The 20,054-nt window shown below is 42.5% G+C and overlaps 1 protein-coding gene and 1 non-coding gene across 2 annotated transcripts in view; both read left to right on the top strand.

Annotated features, from left to right (window-relative positions):
* GPR50 (G protein-coupled receptor 50) overlaps nucleotides 1–4,383 on the top strand; it is a 28,273-nt gene extending 23,890 nt beyond the window's left edge. Inside the window, exon 2 of the mRNA XM_060249358.1 lies at nucleotides 3,491–4,383. Coding sequence (XP_060105341.1) covers nucleotides 3,491–4,359 — 869 coding nt within the window. The 3' untranslated portion in view covers nucleotides 4,360–4,383. The remainder of the gene's footprint in view (nucleotides 1–3,490) is intronic.
* A 4,415-nt stretch (nucleotides 4,384–8,798) lies between these two features.
* On the top strand, nucleotides 8,799–8,865 carry TRNAT-UGU (transfer RNA threonine (anticodon UGU)). Its single transcript has one exon. It is a non-coding gene; the product is annotated as a tRNA-Thr (tRNA).
* Nucleotides 8,866–20,054: the final 11,189 nt, after the last annotated feature.

Genomic DNA, 20,054 nt, shown 5'->3' with positions numbered 1-20,054 from the left:
TAGAACTGTAAACAGAATCAAGGGTATGTTGTCTAATATTTTTCAGTCCTCTCATTAGCCCTCAGTAGGACTTTTTTTGTGTAGGAACATACAGGAAAACAGTTCCAGCTGGCTTGGATCAGGGGGTGTGGCCTTATATGTAAATGAGTTCCTGCTGGGCTTTTTCTACCTAAAAAGCCCTGGCCCTCATTCATATTTTCCTGCTGTCAGATCAAAGCCGTTTCTATAGTGAGCGTTTTAATAATCCGGAATGATTATCACATTACTACTTGGCTGCACCCCTGCTAGTTGCTCAGGTCCGATTCTGAGAAGGCTGGGATAACTACCTGGCTTCAAGGGTGCTGAAGCATGTAAAGAAGTTGAATATGAATATGATGCATTTCACTAATGGATGCTAGGGAGCCAGTGTGATGGATTAGTTAGAGTGTCAGGCTAGGATCTGGCAGAGCTACGTTTGAATCCTCCTCACTCTGCCATGGAAGCTCACTGCGTGACCTTGGCTAGTCCTGTGCAGTGAGCCTAATATAGCTTGCAGGATTGTTGTGAGCAGGGCTTCTTTTCTGGAAAAAGAGGTGCCAGAACTCTCAAGAGAGAGATGAAGGAGAAACACACAGGTGCCCCTCAATAGCTTTTAAACATTTTTAAAGAATTTTATTGCCCTGAAGAAGTTCTGGAACTCCATTCCACCGCATTCCTTCAGAAAAATTCCTGATTGTGAGGATAAAATGGAGAAGAAAATGATGTAAAGAGCTTTGCTCCCCATTAGGGAGAAAAGTGGGTTATAAATGAAGTCAATTTAAAAAATTAGTAAATCTGACACTTCTCTTGGAAAAAACAATTTTATTTTATGGCATAGACTGGATCCAATTGAAAAGCAGAGACACAAATATGTGAGTTTGAGTTGCAAGCAACAATTCCAGTTAGGTGAATGACAATCCCCTCTTTTATTAATTAATTTGAATGTGAGGGCATCTGTCACCCCACTGATCACCAGGGTTGATTTGACTGATCTGGCTGGCTAGGTGGGTGTCTCCTACCTCCCTCACTGCTCCATATGTGTCCCTTCTGATGCTGTGTGCTTGGTGGAAGAGGATGACCATCTCAGATAGGAGTGTATCTTTCTTTGGTCAAGGGTATAAGTTAGTTTCACTCCCCTGCTAGAACCTTCAAACAAGTTCAAGGTCCATTTGTAAATAATCTAAGTACCTTAATGCTTGTCTTGGAATGTGCTTCTCACAGTATGTTCAACAGGATATTGCTAATTTGGAAAAGTTTCAGAGGGAAAGCTTTGGGCAAAGACAGCCAGTATAATATAGTGGTTTGAGGGCTGGACTACAATCTGGGAAATGCAAGTTCAAATTCCAGTTCAACCTTGGAAGCTTACTGGGCCAGCTATACACTTTCAGCCTAACCCCACAGGGTTGTTGTGAGGGAAAAATGGAGGAGAAGAGAATGATGAAAGCCACTTCAGGTCCCCGCTGGGGTGAAAGGCAGGGTATAAATGAAGTAAATACATAAGTAAAGAGTCTTGAAGACCAGTACCACTGGGTGCATTTACCCTATAAGAAATACTGTTGTGGACTCCTTAAGTCTTTTTGGGAGCATGTCAGAAAGAAGAGGGGAACAAGATTAATGAACAGATATCCAGAGTCCAGATGACAGTGTGCGGGATGTGTGTGTGGATTCAGCAGCAGCTTATATATCTATCACCTACCTACCATATTAGAGGGGAATTCTAAGCTTATAAAATAATAGCAGGAAGTTTGGTAAATGGCCATAATCAGACCAAGCAAAACTGAATGTGGATTTAGTGGTGTTGGCACTGCCCCCTGTGGTGTAATGACATTATAGAAAGCTAAAGGCAAAAAACAGCGGGAGATGTCAAAGAGGGTTTGATTTAGAGAAACGACACCTTCATTTCATCTCCTAAAGCTTACTGCACAGAGCTGGAAAAATAAGATTAGCTGAGATTGAAAGGACAAAAAGGTGTCCAGCATGGGACAGATAGCCTTTATTTGGAAGAGGAGTGCAAAATCTTTCCTTTGAATGTACAACTCCATGGACTGAGTAACAGCTTAGCCAAAGCCTTTTTTCTCTGAGTTTTTGAATGGTTTTTAGAACAAATATATGTTGGGTATTATGTGTGTAGTCTTCCTTTCTAAGGATAGCATAAATCAGTTATCTCTATTTTCCCCTCACAAAACCCCAGTGAAGTATGCTTGGGCTGAGAGACAGTGTCTAGTTCACAAATGCCGGAGACTGCAGGTATATAATCATGGAGGATCGTGTTTTGAAATGTTCCCATTAACATTTCCTAGCAGAGAGAACACTGGCAACCAAAGGGAGGTAGAAGAACTTTCTCCCTGCTCTGCTAATTTTCTGTTTGCTGGGAATTTTGTACGCTGAGGATCGCTCAAAACTGGAAACCACCCCTTTCAGTCTGAAATACTGCATTCCATTCTGCCACCTCATTCTCCTGCATGTGTGAACCAGGCCAGTGAACCAGGCCATGGTCACTTAGTTGAGCTCCATGGTTGCTGTGGGAGCATCACCCAAACCGTCTCCCAAGTCTGGAATCCTACAGACTGTGCTGTACTCTCTAAGGAATCAAAAGCCAGTGTGGAAAAGGACTGGAGGTGGTTGTAGGGCACAAAGGAGAAAAGGACAAGGCTTAGAAGAAGCAATAAGACTATTTTTAACCATGTTTCTTGGCCTCAGAGAAGATGACGCAATAATGAAGAATGAGTCCATTTGGGCCAGTGCAGAATGCATTTCCAGTTTTTCTCCCAGACTTCAAAAATCAGGGCCTAGTTGTTACTGAGCTGAGCAAACTGTGTCTGGGCAGTTCCACTTTAGACCACAGGTGGGGGCTGACAGACCTGTAAAAAACAATAAGCAGGATTTTAAAATTTAAAAGGTTGTAGCCTACTTTTCTCCACCCCCTGAGCATGCTTGTTATCTATCTTAAGATATGCAAGATTTTTTGTATGTGTGAGGAAGTGTTCTACCATGGGAGCCCTCACCTACAGTCTGGTGGTACAGTCTAAGAACAGATTGTTACTAGCCCCAAGGGATGGTGACTTGAAGCCATGCCCTCCCAGCCACCACCCGTTGCTGCTCTGCCCCCCACAGCTCCCAGAACCCAGAGCAGATAATGCTTTTCCTCCTTGTTCCCCAGCTGTCTTTAAACACAAGCTGCATATACCTAATAAGCCAGGCTTCTCAGACTCTCGTATATTGGGTGTTGTGCTGTGTATAAAGGTAATCTTTAAATGCTTTTGGTTTGCTGAGTGGTGGAACTCAGCAAATGAGCTGAAGTCAATGAAAGTTTAAATGACTTCAGTTCACTCACATTGGCTTTCATTCCTGATTTTACTCTAGATGGTTGACTTGAATCCATAGCTCCCCCACCTTTGTGCATGGTAATAATTCACTACATAATTAGATCTTCTAGTTCCTTAACCATTTCTTTGTTTTTCCCACTACACAGGCAATCTTTTTGTCATCAGTTTGTCTGTGGCAGACCTCGTGGTGGCAATATACCCCTACCCTCTCATCTTAAGTGCCATCTTCCACAATGAATGGACCATGGGTGACATCCACTGCCAGATCAGTGGCTTCTTCATGGGCTTAAGCGTCATCGGTTCCATTTTCAACATCACGGCCATAGCAATCAACAGGTACTGTTATATTTGCCACAGCCTCTGGTATGACAGACTCTTTAATCTGAAGAACACTTACTGTTACCTTTGCCTGACGTGGCTGCTCACACTGGTGGCAATTGTGCCAAACTTCTTTGTGGGTTCCTTGCAGTATGACCATCGGATTTATTCCTGCACTTTTGCTCAGACAGTCAGCATGTCGTACACCATCGCTGTAGTGGCCATTCACTTCATCATCCCTCTGTCCATAGTGACTTTTTGCTACCTCCGAATTTGGATTTTGGTGATCCAGGTTAAACATCGGGTGAGGCAAGACAGCAAACAGAAGCTAAGAGCAACAGACATCCGGAATTTCTTGACTATGTTTGTAGTGTTTGTCCTCTTTGCAGTTTGTTGGGGGCCACTGAACTTCATCGGCCTGGCTGTCTCCATTAATCCCTCCAAAATAGTACCACAGATCCCAGAGTGGCTTTTTGTAGTGAGCTACTTCATGGCTTACTTTAACAGCTGCCTCAACGCTGTGATATACGGCCTTCTCAACCAGAACTTCCGGAATGAGTACAAAAGAATCCTGTTTGCTCTGTGGACTCCCCGGCTCCTGTTTGTTGATGTGTCCAAAGGTGGGACAGAGGGAATGAAAAGCAAACCATCTCCGGTGGTGACAAACAATAATAATCAGGCTGAAATTGACTTGTGAATAAAAGGAAAATTATTTAATTTAGTTATGTTTGTATACGCTGTGTACATTTTCTACTTATGCTACTCCAGGGCCTAATGTTGCTGGTCCTTACTCCTACAAATAATTCCCTCCTTTTCTCTTTTTAAAATAGTTGCCTGAAGCTGCTTTGTGGTTTATTAGGGATATTGGCTGGGCATATGAGGTGGGAAGTCTCTGGATCCAATGAGTTCAGCCACCAACACAGTTGAGGTTGGATCCAGATTAAATTTTCCACTAGTGGAAGGAGAGGTGTAATTTCTGACAATTTCCCCCTCTGTTGCAGACTTGCCTGCCATGCCCTTTGTAAGGGTCACCTGTCCACAGGAGCAGCATTTCAGGAAGACCAAAGAGCTACAGTGTGTGAGGGTGGGCGGAGAGTGTTCAGTTCTGCTGACAAAAGTGCCTCCCATTAGAGGAAAATTTAGTCTTAATTCAGGCATTCTGGAATTAGAAGGGTGTAGCTCCACTTAGAATGGTACTGCAAGTGCTCTCCTCTCAGCTCTCAATCCACTGAAGTCATGGGTCTGAGTAAGGATTTTCAAGATGGCACTCACCAGTCTTGGGGTTTTTTGGATGCTTTTCTCTGTAACATGCCTGATGGGTTCTGAATGCATTCGTCACACACATGCTTTTTGCCCAGCGTGATGGAAGAATTCTAGGATGAGTGCATGCAACCCTAGACTGTACATAAAGGAACCTGGTTGACAAAGACAACATTGCCCTCTTTGTTTCATTCGGCAAGCATTACTTTGTTGAGATGTGCCAACTTTACTCCACATGACAAATGTTGCATCAGGCCAACTATCTATATTAACCAGAATTTATACCCCCTCACATGCTGCCTTTCCACAACGTTTTAAAGATTTAGAATCTGTAAATCTCCGACTATCCCTCTCCCTGACTGCTCATGGGCAGTGGTGCAAGTGATTAAATAATTAAAGGCCCCAGTGAACCTAAAGAACTCATCCATAGAGGAGACTGCTCTTTGCAGCCTTATGTCAGTGGTTCTTCCACTAAGTCACTGGATAAGTAACTTACGAGTGTGCAGACATACTTGAGTCCATGCTCATTGGAATGAATTTGTTTGAGTGGGGTAACAGAATGGCAATTGAACCCCACTCTCTTCCCAGTTTGCTGTAGTGGTTAAGTGTGCGGACTCTTATCTGGGAGAACTGGGTTTGATTCCTCACTCCACCACTTGCAGCTGCTGGAATGGCCTTGTGTCAGCCATAGCTCTCGCAGAGCTTGTCCTTGAAAGGGCAGCTGCTGTGAGAGCTCTCTCAGCCCCACCCACCTCACAGGGTGTCTGTTGTGGGGGAAGGAGATAAAGGAGATTGTGAGCCGCTCTGAGATTCAGAGTGGAGGGCGGAATACAAATCCAGTGTCACTGTCTTCTTTCTTCTTCCTGCACAGCCTTGAGGCAAAGTGAGGCTGCATGAACTTGCAATTTGTGTTTTATGGACAAGCCAAAGTGCATACTCTTCTTCTCACCTGTTGGGGCCCTCAGAGTTTCACTATGCTTTAAGTAGTCTCACATAAGACTGCACTGTTAGGTAATCATTTTGGGTGCAAGATTGAAGCATGTCTACAATTTTAAAATGTGGAAGGATAGGGAGTAAATGTGTGCTTCAGCTATCAGAAATTTCTGAATTGTAGACAAAAGGCAAGGGAAAGAACATCAAGCTTTGAATTCAAAGTTAGCAAGTTGATCTTCAACCGTAAAAATGGCCATATGGTCACAGTGTTTTTAGAGCCAGTCTTCTGCTGAAATGTTTCTCACCTGTCTTATCTGAAGACGTATGCATGCACATGAATGCTCATGCCTTGAATAAAACTCTGCTGATCTTAAAGGTGCCACTGGACTCTAACTTTATTCTGTTTCTCATCAGGTTCAAAGACTGAATAAAACCAGATCTGTGTGTTTAGTAGCAGAAGCCAATTATGCATGGCATTGCATGGCTGGTGGTACCCATGTGATGCCACCAAAAAATTCCCCCCACCCAGTCCTTGGATTTCTTTTTAAAATAAAAAAGCGTGTGTGTGGCAAATGCATTCAGAATCCATCAGGCATGTTATGGAGAACAGCATCCAATTTATTTTGAAAATAACCAAGGCAACAAAATAATGGACAAATGCCATTGAGTGTTTGCTTTGAAAAACAGTGATCATCCTGCTTTGGGCACAGGAGCAGCTGATGGTGATACCGATAGCAGAGTGGCATAGCTGTCATTTCAGTTTGCTGGTGTGCACATTGCCATTTTTACTGTGAAACCAGGAGAAAGCGACACTTTTCCTGTGGCAGAGTGGTAAGCTACAAGGTCTTTTTTATATTGTGTCCATTTGCCTGTAAGTAGAGTTCTTCCTTTGCAGGACTGGAGTAAGAATGCAATAGATATATATAATTTGAGGGAGATGACAAGTCCTGTAGCTTGATAAAGAAATAAAAGAGAAAAGAGAAAAAAGGTATTGTCCATTGAACTCAGATGGAAGCTTTGGGCGGGGAAACAAGCAGAAATAAAACTGATAACAAAAATAGCATTTTAAAGAAGAAAAGACTTGGCAAAGAAGACCCAGTTTAAACTAGCAGAACTGAATGGAAGTTGAAGACTTAAAGGGTGCTTTCACACGGCGATAGTTCGCAAGTGGATTTTGCTATTCTTACATAGTAGAAATCCTGTTGCAAATCACGTTATTTAGTGTGGTGAATGCACCCCAAATCGTTTCTTCTTCCCCACACCAGCTCCAAGGCAAATTAAGGCTTCACAGCAGTTTATGAACAGATTGATAGATGTTAACATCAGTCTCTTGGAGCCCTGATTGACATTGTCTTAGACAGGGAAGAATCTTTGTCAACATCTGCTACAGGATAGGCTTGGGGGCTGGTCCTGGTGCTCTATCATTATAAAGCATGGGAATCTACCACTGAGCAGCAGTCTTTCCCCAAACTGAGTATGCTCTAGAACAGGGGTGGCCAGACTGTGGCTCAGGAGCCACATGTGGCTCTTTCACACACACAGGCTGGATTAGAGAAGGCATTTGACTCTTTAAACCACTTTGCCAAGTCAGTGGCTTGGAGAATGCATTTGAATGTAAAGTTGCTTTCCTTCCTTCCTTCCTTCCTTCCTTCCTTCCTTCCTTCCTTCCTTCCTTCCTTCCTTCCTTCCTTCCTTCCTTCCTTCCTTCCTTCCTTCCTTCCTTCCTTCCTTCCTTCCTTCCTTCCTTCCTTCCTTCCTTCCTTCCTTCCTCCCTCCCTCCCTCCCTCCCTCCCTCCCTCCCTCGATATTCATGTCCTTTGGCTCTCAGACATCTGACTTTCATTCTGTGGCTGTTATGTTAAGCAAGTTTGGCCACCCCTGTCCGAAAACATACCCAACTTTTTCCCCTTTGGCTGCATGTGGGACGTTCATTGATTGTCATTATCTTGCCTTTCAGGGAAGCTTGCTGGCCATTGCTGGGTTTTCCATTGGGGTAGGTCAAAGAAGGTTCCAAGAAGTATACAGTTTCCCCAAGCTGTAGTTTGAACATCACTGACTAATAGTAGGAGCAGTGTGAAAAGCAGGAGATAGGCCTCTCTGGATTGGTCTGTGGTCTCTTAGCTTTAAACTAAGGAAACCCATAAACAGAGGGGAAAGATCAGTCACACTGGGACCACAAAAGCTTTCAAGAGCTCTGCTTGGTGTGACTCACTGCCATTTCACATGGGCCCATTCATGTGTCCCTCCAGGTTGATATTTTTCATTTAACTAGGAGTCTGCAGGTGCCCTATGACGCCCATGATTGTTTGGGTTATTGCTTTGCCCTGAACATGTCAGAAGCTGGACTTTCACATGGCTACATAATGGGCAATTTTCCCCACGTAGCAGGTGGATCCTTTGTTTATGAGAAGTTTGTAACTTTAAAAAAATGCATATGTCTAAATTCTGCAAATATATTTGCAGCCTCAGTTGCACGGCTTACCCTATATTATAGAATACACTGCATGATAATGTTTATTTTATTTGTTAAATTAGATTTTTGACCACCCTTCCCCACTTGCACAGGGCTCAGAGCGATTTACAACAATTTTATTCAACACAATGTAAAACAAGTTAAACCCATAAAAACACAATATTTCAAACATTCAGAATATTTAAACAATTTTTTAAAAGATAGCAGTGCTAACATTCAGTCATGGAGGAGAGGGAAGGGTGCCAGTCAGATGTAAAGAATCATCACTGGCCTCAGCCAAAGGCCTGGCAGAACATCTCTGCCTTACATGCCCTGCAAAACTTTAATAGATCAGGCAGGGCATGGATGTCACTTGGCTGAGAGTTCTGTCAGGATGGGACCAGGGCAGAGAAGGTCCTGACCCTGGTTGAGGCCAGCCAGATATCTTTTGGGCCGGGGACCACCAGAAGGTTCTTATTTAGGGGAGGGACGGTGGCTCTGTGGTAGAGCATCTGCTTTGTAAGCAGAAGGTCCCAGGTTCAATCCCTGGCATCTCCAACTAAAAAGGGCCCAGGCAAGTAGGTGTGAAAAGCCTCAGCTTGAGACCCTGGAGAGCCGCTGCCAGTCTGAGTAGTCTGACTTTGGTAGACCAAGGGTCTGATTCAGTATAAGGCAGCTTCATATCTTCAATATATTCAATCTGCTGATCTTAATATCCTTTGGGGGACATATCAGGAAAGGCTGTCCCAAAGGTATGTGGGTCCCTGATCGTTAAGGGCTTTAAGGGTAAAAGCACCAAGACCTTGAATCTGACCCAATGTTCTACCAGCATCCAATATACGGTAGTTCATGTAGCAGTGGATGTCACTCCTCCCTCCAGCCACAGAACCTCTACCTTAATTGGATTCAGCTTCAACCAGCTTTGTTTCAACCATCCCACTACGACCTCCAAACCCTCAGACAAATTTGTTTGCTTTGGGCACCTCTTCCTTAGAAGCATATGCAAACCATGGCTGAAATTACACTGCAGATATCATTCTGAGATTGTCTCTCTGCACCCCACTTCCAGGATTTCTTTTATGGCGCAAAATGGCTGCAGATTACCTCAAACGGAGGAGATGACCACTGGAAAGGCTGAGTTAAGTAAAAAGCTTTTTTGCAAGGTTTTTGTCAAGTCAGTCACTGTCCAAGCCATTTTTCTTCCCCAAGGCTAAGGGACAGAGGGGGATAAATCTTTTCTCCTGCAGGTGGGAAAGCAATTTCAGTGACAAATGGATGGCAATGGAAGGGTTAATCACTTCCACTGGTCTTTTGGTCACTCTGAAGCCACCTGCAGAAAGCCCAGAAAGAGGGAGGGGGACACTAAATGGTGATTTAGCAATTCTGGGCCTTTCTTTTACAAAAAAAGATCTTTAAAAGTAAACAGTTTCCGTCTGCAATTGGAGACGGGTACATATGCCAAGGATGTTATAATGGCAGGGAATGGTTTTTTCTTCATTAAAAAAGGTACAGATGTTTGGTATTTAACTTGAATGATGTTAAATTGCTTCTAATGATTAAAACCTAAGAACATAAATGCCCCATCAGACGATCAAAAGAACTCTTTTAAGGTTTGCCAGTAGCCGTATCTTCTGCTGCAAGATAGATCATTCTGGTTCTCAGCTGTTTTTGAGATGTTCCCCCTCCAGCTTTAACTGCTCACAGATAGTTAAAGTCCAGATTTACTGGACTGCAGAGAGCTGTCCTGTGCTATCCAGCCCCCTCAAAGCATCAGGAAAATGGATTAGCTACTCTTCCTTCTGGCTGTTTCACCCTTGATACTCTCAGCCAACCTCTCCCTGCCACCTATACTGGGTGCTCAAGAGTTCCTTACAACAGGTAGTAAGAGGAGCATCCAACCTGAGTAATGGGCAGGAAAAACCCTTATTGCTTGTGGGGAGGGTAGAAAGGCATTAGATAGATGTTCTGTTTGCAACCCATTCACGCTAATACAGAATGCATATTTTGTATTTTTGTTTCCGCTCAGAAGAGAATCTGTTAGCATTGAAACTGAATTGCCAAGGAAATCCTGAGCAGCTTTTGAATTCAGCAGGTTTAGAGAACTGAGAGACTGAATTATTTTGTTTTATTTTACTGCCTCTCATATCATCATAAGGAGAAAGCAGTTATAGGGGATTTTATTTAGGATGCTAACTTGTTATGCACATTTATTTGTAAGGGACCATAAAATTATCGATCTCTATCTACAAGTATTGTATGTCATGCCTACCTGAATGCAAAATCTCAACTGTAAAGAGCTGATGATGGCTTTGTTAATAAAGATATATTTATTCTTTTGGACCAAATAGTTGCCTGTTGCAGGATTGTTTGTCTTTTGTTCCTTTAAACAAATATTATCCCATTGACCAAAAAATAGAGAACCATAATGGAGAACCAGACTGCAGACTGCAACCCAGTCACCCTAGTACAGAATGCATATTTTGTATATTTATTAGCAGGCTATCCACATATATCTTGTACGCATTTTTCTATGTTACCCTCATGCATAGAACTGAATTGGGAACATGATCCTTAACCCTACAGAATGGTATCCTAAGCCTGGTTCTAAGGGCCAAGCTAGATTGGATGTACTTCTCCCATGAGGGCACATAAAGGCTTCAGTGGTAGTTTGCAAATCTGACGTTGGGAAAACTGCAGGTGGGGATTCTTACGAGTAACTGTTCCGCTGTACAAAACCATTCCTTATAGCTAGAAAACTGGCTAGCCTGGAATCCTTTCCCCTCTGTGCTAGGTTTCTTTGTGCAAGGATCTTCGTAGAGAGAAGACTTTGTCTTCAGTAATACAATCTAAAGTGGTACACAGGTTTACCACATCATTGAGAAATGGATGCTAGATTAAAGACAATAGGACTTCTGAGAATTGTAAGCCATGTACTGATGGTGAAACAGAATCTCAAATGTTTATCCTATAGATATACTGGTGACGATTCATGTACCCTTCCTTTGGCTGAGCTGTGTGTGACTCAATCCCTCCAGCCCCAGAACAGATTATGATTGGGCCACTGGAAAAGCTGCCTTTGTGTCCAATTGGCCATCCCACCAGGTCCTCCATTTCCCCTCAGTGGCCGTAGCTAGGCTATCGTAGTATTCCAAGCTTGGTTCTGTCAGTAAAAGGCAGAGGGAGGAGGCCCTTTCCAGGCCTATTTTGGCCTTTGAGGGAGAACTCATTTTTGCCAATCCTGACTAGGGTTGCCAGCTCCAGGTTGGTGGGAAATTCCTGGAGATTTTGTGGTGGAGTCTACAGAAATCAGAATTTGGGGAAGGGAGAGGCCTCAACTGAATATAATGCCACAGAGTTCACCCTTCAAAGCAGTTATTTTATCTGGGGGGAGGGGGGAAGAGATCTGTTGTCTGGATTCAGTTGTAATATCAGAAGATTTGGCTCCACCTGAAGGCTGGCTACCCTAGGCCTAGCAGCACCCTCTGGGTGACTTGATGCCATATGACAGGCATGACTCATTCATTCATTCAATTTATACTCTACCCTCCCTGCCAAGTCACAATCGGGGCAATTTAACTAGGCCTGGCTGTTTGCTCCTGTTCAGCAGCAGTCCCCCTATGACAGCCAGTGTAGCATACCAGTTAGAACTTCAGAGCAGGGTCTACTGGACCCAGGTTCTTGCTGTGGAAGCTGACTGGGTGATTTTGGACCACTCACAGACTTTCAGCCTAATATACCTCACAGAGTTGTTGTTTAGATCAAAATAGGGAGAGGAAAATTATGTAAACTGCTCTGGTCCTTACTGCAGAGAAATACTGTCCTTTTCCTAAGTAGAGGCTGCAGGAAGAGGGGAAGAGATGGAAAGCTAAAGTCAGATGCGCATATAAAGGTAGGGCTGATGATTGGCTGAGAAGGAGATAAGGTTGCCAAGTCCAGGTTGGGAAATTTCCGGATATTTGAGGGGTGGAACCTGGAGAGGGTGGGGTTGGAGGAGGGGTGAGACCTCAGACAATTACAGTGCCATAGACTCCACCCTCCAAACCAGCCATTCCCACTTTGGGAACCACTGTTGCCAATCTCCAGGTGAGTGCTGGAGATCACTCAGAATTCCAGCTGCCCTCCAGATGGCAGAGACCATTTCCCCTTGAGAAAATGGCTGCTTTGCAGGGTGAACTCGATGTCATTATACCCTGCTGAGGTTGCTTCCCTCCTGCTTTGGTCCCCACTGTGGAGAAAGACTGTACAGGGAGTGGAGAGGAGATGGAAAGCTGAAGTCAGATTAATTCTACAGAAAATGGCTGCCTTCCAGCACATACTCCATGGTATACCTTAACATAACCATGCTAGGCCAGGACAAAAAAAAAAAAAAAGACCAGATCATAGTATAAGCACACACTGATGCTAAATGCTGCAAGACCAAATATGCCAGGAAAATGTGATAACAATGCATTGCAGATGAAAGGAATACTGAGTTTCAGTGACTGCATGATTGTCATCATGCTATGAAACCACAGCAAAATTACGCTGAGTGCCCACTTGCCCAGAGCCGCTTTCTAGAGCCCATTGTATTTATTTCCACAATGGGCCTTATTCCTAGTACCCAAATAAATGTGTTGATCTGGTAAGATTCTACAGTACTCTTCCTTGCTTTTAAGCCTGTTGTAAAATTTTTAAAGGTTTTCTTTTAATTTCTAAGTGTCTTCTTGCAAATCTTATTTGTGGGTCATGGCAAATGAATCTTCCACTGTATCATCTCTTTTGCTTGGTTCAAGTTCTGCAAGTCTTCTTGATTAGCATTCATCTGGTGTTGTTTTACTCTCAGGGGAAGGTAGTGAATTGCTTTAGCATAGCTGTTGCCTCAAGCCACTAGATACCATGTTTTACTGCGAGCCAGCCCCATGGTGACCCCTCTGATGATCTCAAGCCAGGACTTTCTCCCTGAGGGGTCTCAGGCTCTGAATCTGCTAAAAATAACATTGGGGTAGTAGTGAGATTTCTGGAGGATCTGTCTGAGGAGAGGAGTTCCCAGATTCTAGTCTGATGCTCTAACCATTGCACCGCTCTGTCTCCCTCAGCTGGGCTTTGGACTTTGATGACTCGACCTCTGCTGTTCCTGAGAGTTCTCTCACTGTGCAGTGCCAGAATCTGACTAGATAGCTAGCCCTCAACTCTGAAACCAAACTAACTACTAAAGATCTCCTACCAGTTGCATCTTGCTATGTGTGGTTGGTCACCATCCGCTTCAGGCCAGTTTTCCCACTACACACCATGACTTCATGGGCTCTCAGCAATGGCTGGATTGTGACATTCTTTTCCTGAGAGCTGCTACAATGAACATGTTTTGCTCCAGATTCATATTCATTACTGGTGGTATAATACCACCTATTATGCCTGCTTATTTAAATCTGCACCCTCAGCAGTAAGATCTGCATATATCCTGCAATTACAACATTTTGATCTAGGTAATGAATGGTGGAGGACATGGCTGCAATCAGTTCCACCCAATATCCATAACCTGATAAACACCAACTAGAGACCCTCAGGATTTGACTTGCCACGTAAAGTATGAAAGATGGCTAATAGAATATGAACAGACTTTGGCAGCTGTGCAGACCTGTTGTTTAAATGGGGCAAAATACCAGGACCCAAATAACATTGTGGTGCAGCCCACCAAGCTGTTTTCCATCTGTCACAGGAATGTGAGCGTCATGCTTTCCAGGGTGATGTGACAGAACTCTCCCCAGCTGTGATTGAGTGGATTGACAATTTGATATTAGTATTCAGGAGGATTGCCCAATCGGTCTGCATTCCCATTGTATCAACTTGGTTACATTTTAACAAATTATTATATGCTTCCTGTGTGTAACTCTGTGATAAAATAAATAAATAATTATAATCAGCACCCAAACCTTTGTGAATCTCATTTGCAAATCTGACAGCAGCATAATCTCAAATCCACAACCAGAGTTTATCTAGATCTAATTTAATTTTCACAATTAGGTACAGGTTTGGCTCCCAAATTGGGAAGCCCTCTGGAAAAATATTGCTTAGTAACGCTTGAAAGAATAGCTTTTTTATTTATTTGGAAAGCTGAAGAGGGAGGCTGCAGCCATCATAAATTTTTTGATTTGGTTATGAAAAGAGAAGGAGAAACATAAATCTGTAAGTTTTTAAGGCATCACAAGACTCCCCCTTGTTTCTCTTCCAGCAGAATAACACAGCTACCATTCCGAGAGAAGACCAGAAGTCATTCATCATCTTTCTCTGATATTTTAGCATGCCACATTATTCTGGTGCCCTTTAGCTTAAGCTCAAAGTAAACCATCTGCGTGACATTTTACTACCTAGATTTTGTTCTCATCCCTGGGCACTCCGTAATTCTTTGCTCATATAATGATTTGTGCAAAAGAGGCATTCAATAAAAGAAGTTTGGATAGAACATTTTTTATTTACATGAGTCATCCTTTTCTTATTCAGGATTTAAATCGGTGTATTTTTCAGCTTATAGAGAGAATCTTTCAATATTCAGAAGGTAACAAAGCAGGGGCCTCTCTAATAAGTCCAGAAATCTTTATAGCTTTTTAAAGAAAGCAGAGCCCTCTTGGGAGTATAGCCATTTCTAGTGCAAATTGTTGATGAGATAAGAAAATCTGTGCAGAAAAGGGGGGAAAACACATTTAATTTTTTGTTTTGCAGATTTACCTTCAGATATCTCCTGTTATATATTTGTAGTAACAATCTTATGGGGCTAGAAAGTAATCATCTTAATATTGGATCTAAGCACCACAAAATATCTAATTGATGACAGAATATGCACTATCTAGTAGGATTCTGATTGAATTCACAATGGAAACCATATGCTACTGAAATGGGCACCCTCTGGTTCTAGAGATGCTTCTGCGACAATTCTTCCCAAATCAAATTCATTTAAATTATCGAGTGTCTGGAATTTGAACCTGAATCCATGTGGTTTCAGGCTGGGACTGAGAGAGCAAACCCAAGCAGGCTTACTCAGAAACCTACTCAAGTCTATTAAATGGGGCTTACTCTCAGGAAATTTTTCTTAAAATGGCATTATTAGATGAATCCACCTGCTGTATGAAGCTTCTGGATTGACTGGGCCAATCTCTTGTCCATTAAGGCAATACCTCCCTTGGCCATTAAGGCCTCTCTTGTCCATTAAGGCAATACCTCCTAGCCCAACTGCTGGCTCAGGGATTCTGTGATGGGAAATGCTGCTGCCTCCAGTTCAAGATTCAGGTATGGCTGTTCCCGGTCATTGAATGGCCCTCCAGGGGGATGAAATTAAGAGTTGCAATTCTCAATATTGTCAGTAGGTGGCACTTTTAAAAAGTCAAACCATGAAAGTAAGCAAGGTTAATGCAGGAATCAAGTAGCACCTTTAAGACCAACAGACTTTTATTCAGAATGTAAGCTTTTGTGTGCATGCACACTTCTTCAGATGAGGAATGAGGCACAGTAAGCAGAGTACAGTACCTCATTCCTCGTCTGGTCTTAAAGGTGCTACTTGACTCCTGCATTGTTCTATTGCTTCAGACCAACTGGATCTAATAAGCAAGATTGTCTATGATAAGACATTTTGGGGATTATTAAGGCACAGGGTCTCAGTAAACTGGGATTTATGGGATTTAACACACACAAAAGAGAGAAGAGGACCTGTGTACGTGAATGCAAAAATAATCCATCTCAAGTGCAGTGAAAAAGATTTTAGCCAATATGGATTTCTCTGCAGAAAGCAGGCAGTTTATTTCACTGCAAATGCATTGATGCCAAAGGGAGTTAATTGGGAATAGAGTTGGCCCCAATACCTTTACACCAATAATGAGAGCCAGTAAGAGCAGCAGAGAATCTGGAGAACTGGGTTTGTTTCCCTACTCTCCCATTTGCCACCAGTGTGACACTTTTGCCAGCTGGAAACCATCCTGTTTCTCCATATTCTGTCCTAGCAGTAGCCTCTTGTCCAGAAGACAGATTGTACATCAAAACCAGCAAATGTTGTGGCACACCCATTTCTTTTCGCATACTTCAGTAACCTGGGGAACATTGCAATAGGATCTCTAGTGCCTCTTCCTTTTCTGAATCCAGCTTTTCTAAATCATCTGGCATGTCCCATTCCGTATATAGTTATAGTCTTTTGTTGTAAGAGTACAAGCATCACTTTACTTATGTGAGAAATTCTCTCCTGCTGGATGGAATTTCATTAACTGGCCTGTGCAATTAATCAGGCACTACAAATATTAGCAATTTTGAATATTTCAGCTGAAAATTTTATTGGCTGTTTGGGTATGCTTGCTAAATATACATTTTTCTTAGAGTTTGTTTTTCACCAATATGGTGTGTTGACTAACAGCACCAGTGAGGAAAAGTAAATTAAAACAGAACTGTAAAATGTACCTCACCAAATGTGTGCTCTGTCTGCTTAGGAAACTATTTAACAGCTTATAAAAACAGATCTGATCTGCTTTACTGCTTTCGTTTTATAAGATAGCTGACACAATAACAGACTGTCACTTTGGTAGATGGTGAAGTTTGCCGTGTTTGCAGCACTTTCTTCTGTAATGTTTTGTTCATGTTCTGTATTACTACACGATAAAACCTTTGACGATGATCAGAGCAGTCCTAAACAAAGTTACTCCCTTTGTAGCCCATTGACTTCAAGAGACCTAGGAGTGCACAACTCTGCTCAAGATTGCGCTGCAGTTTATGTTAGTTTGTTGGCTTTAATAGAGCCTAACTGTGCCTTCTTATCTCTTTGTCAATGTGGAATTGTTTTTAATTTTAGGCCAGATGTTATGTTGCTTGAAAATGAAAACATATATCTATTGAAGTACTCAATTCTTCTTTAAAATAACAGCAAAGCACAGGTTGGCTGATTCTCCAGACAGAGGCATAAAACCAGACAAACTTGCATTTGTGTTCAATTTGATGAAAGTTTAAATGTCAAGATGAATATGAATTTAGTGCTTCAATATGATGCTTAAAGAAGGCTTTTAGTTATGTCAGTGCTGGCAGTATTCAACAGAAGCAAGGATGATGTGATAATCCAAAGGAAATTAAAGAAAAGCAGAAAGCTTTATTGGTGGATTACCATGCAAGCAGATGCAGTACTTATATTAATAACACAGTCAATAAAGGGTTTGTCTGTAGTAGAGTTACAAATTTAAATGGTGGTAGCCAGGGCTTTTTTTGTAGAAAAAGCCCAGCAGGAACTCATTTGCATATTAGGCCACGCCCTCTGACATCAACATTGTTTCACCCAGGGCTTTTTTTCACAGATTCATTTGCATATTAGGTCACACCCCCTGACATCACCATTGTTTTGCAGAGGGCTTTTTTGCAGAAAAAGCTCAGCAGGGACTCATTTACATATTAAGCCACACCCATGGGCACCCAGCCAGCTGGAACTGTGTTCTTGTGTGTTCCTGCTCAAAAAAAGCTCTGGTGGTAGCTGGCAAGCCAATGTCTAGGACTCCACCCTATAGTCCTCCTACAGGGAGGTGCTTTTAATATCAGGTTGGCAATCCTTTTTAAAAAGTGTGCATTCTAACTTGTTATATAGCTTTCCCTCAAAAGACCCTAGGAGCAATCTGTAATGTTTTGCTTTTGCTTGAATTTAGGCATCCATCATATCTTTATAATTATTTTCTCTTCCCGGTCCTCCTCATCTCCTATGAAATATTGCCTCAAAAGTATCTCTTCTTATATGTGAACTGGGAGTTGTTTTCCTTTCCTTGTTGGTAGATCCCAGATACTTCAGGGAAAGAGGGGTAGTAGAGGTCTTTCCCCTGTGGTATAGAGTAGATTCCAAAACATTATGTAGAAGGGAACTTTCTGATCAAACGTGAGCTGTAATGTTGACCCTTTCTACCTTGATTCTTTGTTGATATTGCCCTCGACTGTAAAAAAAATCGTTTTATGAATTTTACTAATAAAATTTACACCACATCCCAGAATATTTTGATTTTCCCTTTCCCCCTGTTTTTGTGGAGTGATATGTATGTGACAGGTTCTAAATAAACTTTTAAAAAGAAAATAAATCTCTTCTCCTTCTTCTGTGGCTGTAACCAGTTTTTCAGAATGGCCAAAGGAGAAACCCTAGTTCATAAGTTCAGCCTCTGCTTAGATCTCTGTTATTCATTAGACATGTATGACTTCTGTTGCTGTACAAAGGCTGTGGTCACAAACACTAAATAATGCCCTTTCAATGCACTTTCCAACTGGATTTTACCAGTTCACACAGTAAAATCCAGTTGGAAAGAGCATTGAAAGGGCATTATTTTGTGTATGTGATCACAGCCAAAGGCTGCTCAGTTTATCTTAACTTTTATTCCCGATTTCCTTGAGAAGGGTCATTGGGATCTTTCTTTCTGACTTGTGACAGAAACTTATAGCTCACCTGGAAATTACATGTTGTAGATCACTGATGGTCTGTGGAACCCAGTATAAAACATGCATATATAAGAGTCACATAGGATGGGACTGTAGCGGGGAAGGGAAATGTGTGTGATTCAGTGATCCAACAGTGACAGAATGGACTTCACCACTTGAGAATGCAGGTGGTGTATTCTAACTCTGAATGTTCCTCGATGTTTTTTTTAAACCTTCTCTGCAAATAGAAAACCAGCAGTGCAGGGGGGGAAGGTCTAACCCCCTCCCTTTGCTTACCCTGCTGGTTTTGTATTTGCAGTGGTCTTTTAACATAGGGGGGAAATTCCATAATGTCATCATCCACCTGCCACCCCAAGTGGTGTGGTCCACATTCTGCCACCTCTGGTCTTTCCTGCTTCATCACCATCTGCTTTTCCTGCTGGAAAGAACAAAAGCTCAAGAATAAGCTGTTCCAGGTTATTGGGCTTCTGCTGGTGGCCAGGACTCACAACTCCTTGACACCAGCAGTGCAGCCAACACTTCCCAGCTTCTGTTTCTAAGGGAAGGAAAAAGAGAATGGAGAAGAAAGGAGGAAAAGCAAGGAGTGAGGGCAGTTGCTGGAGAAAGAGGGGTGGGGAGTGGACCCTGTCTTTTTGCTGATTGGGGCTAAAGGTGGATCCTGTCTCATCCTGGGTCTAAAAATGTGCAGCTCTGGAGTATGCCTTATGATTGCTGCAATGCTGAATTCCTCTATGGCTTACAATTGTCTGGAAGTTGAAAGGCAATGTTTAGTAGAAGGTTCAGTGAGCTGCTTTTTTAAGTCTTATAAGATGCCAGTGCCTTTCAATTCATGCCCTGGAGCATCTTCTGTTGGAAAGGGACAGTAACAATAAATATTTCAAAGCAAGATGCTAAAAACTTCTTTTGCATCAGACTTGTGCATTTGGTGAGCCTTTTCCAATAATGTTTAAGATTCCTTGCAGAAAGGACAGGCTAGGAAATTTAAGCTGCCTATATATTTTGTCTCTATCAACTTGGTACCGATTTTGATCATGACATCATCTTTAATACATTTGGCTGCCCTCTCAAAGTGTGTCCTTGTGACAGATGAGAGGCACAGTGTCTGCAGAAGGTGTCCTGTTTCATTTATTTAAAGATTTGTACTCCACTTTGTTCCCAGATGGGACCCAAATTGGCTCATGAAGAAACCACCACAAATATGATTAAACAAACAATCATCAGCATCAGCAAAACAAACAAACAAAAATGGTCAGGGCAACTCCGGAGCTGGTCCAGGATCCAACTGGGCCAGCTCCCTCCAAGCCACAGGCTGAAAGGGAACAGTCCTTTGACTTGAG

The sequence above is a fragment of the Heteronotia binoei genome, chromosome 11 (genome assembly GCF_032191835.1).
Source record: "Heteronotia binoei isolate CCM8104 ecotype False Entrance Well chromosome 11, APGP_CSIRO_Hbin_v1, whole genome shotgun sequence".
In the NCBI taxonomy this organism is placed as follows: Eukaryota; Metazoa; Chordata; class Lepidosauria; order Squamata; family Gekkonidae; genus Heteronotia; species Heteronotia binoei.
This window is presented reverse-complemented; position numbering and strand designations above follow the sequence as displayed.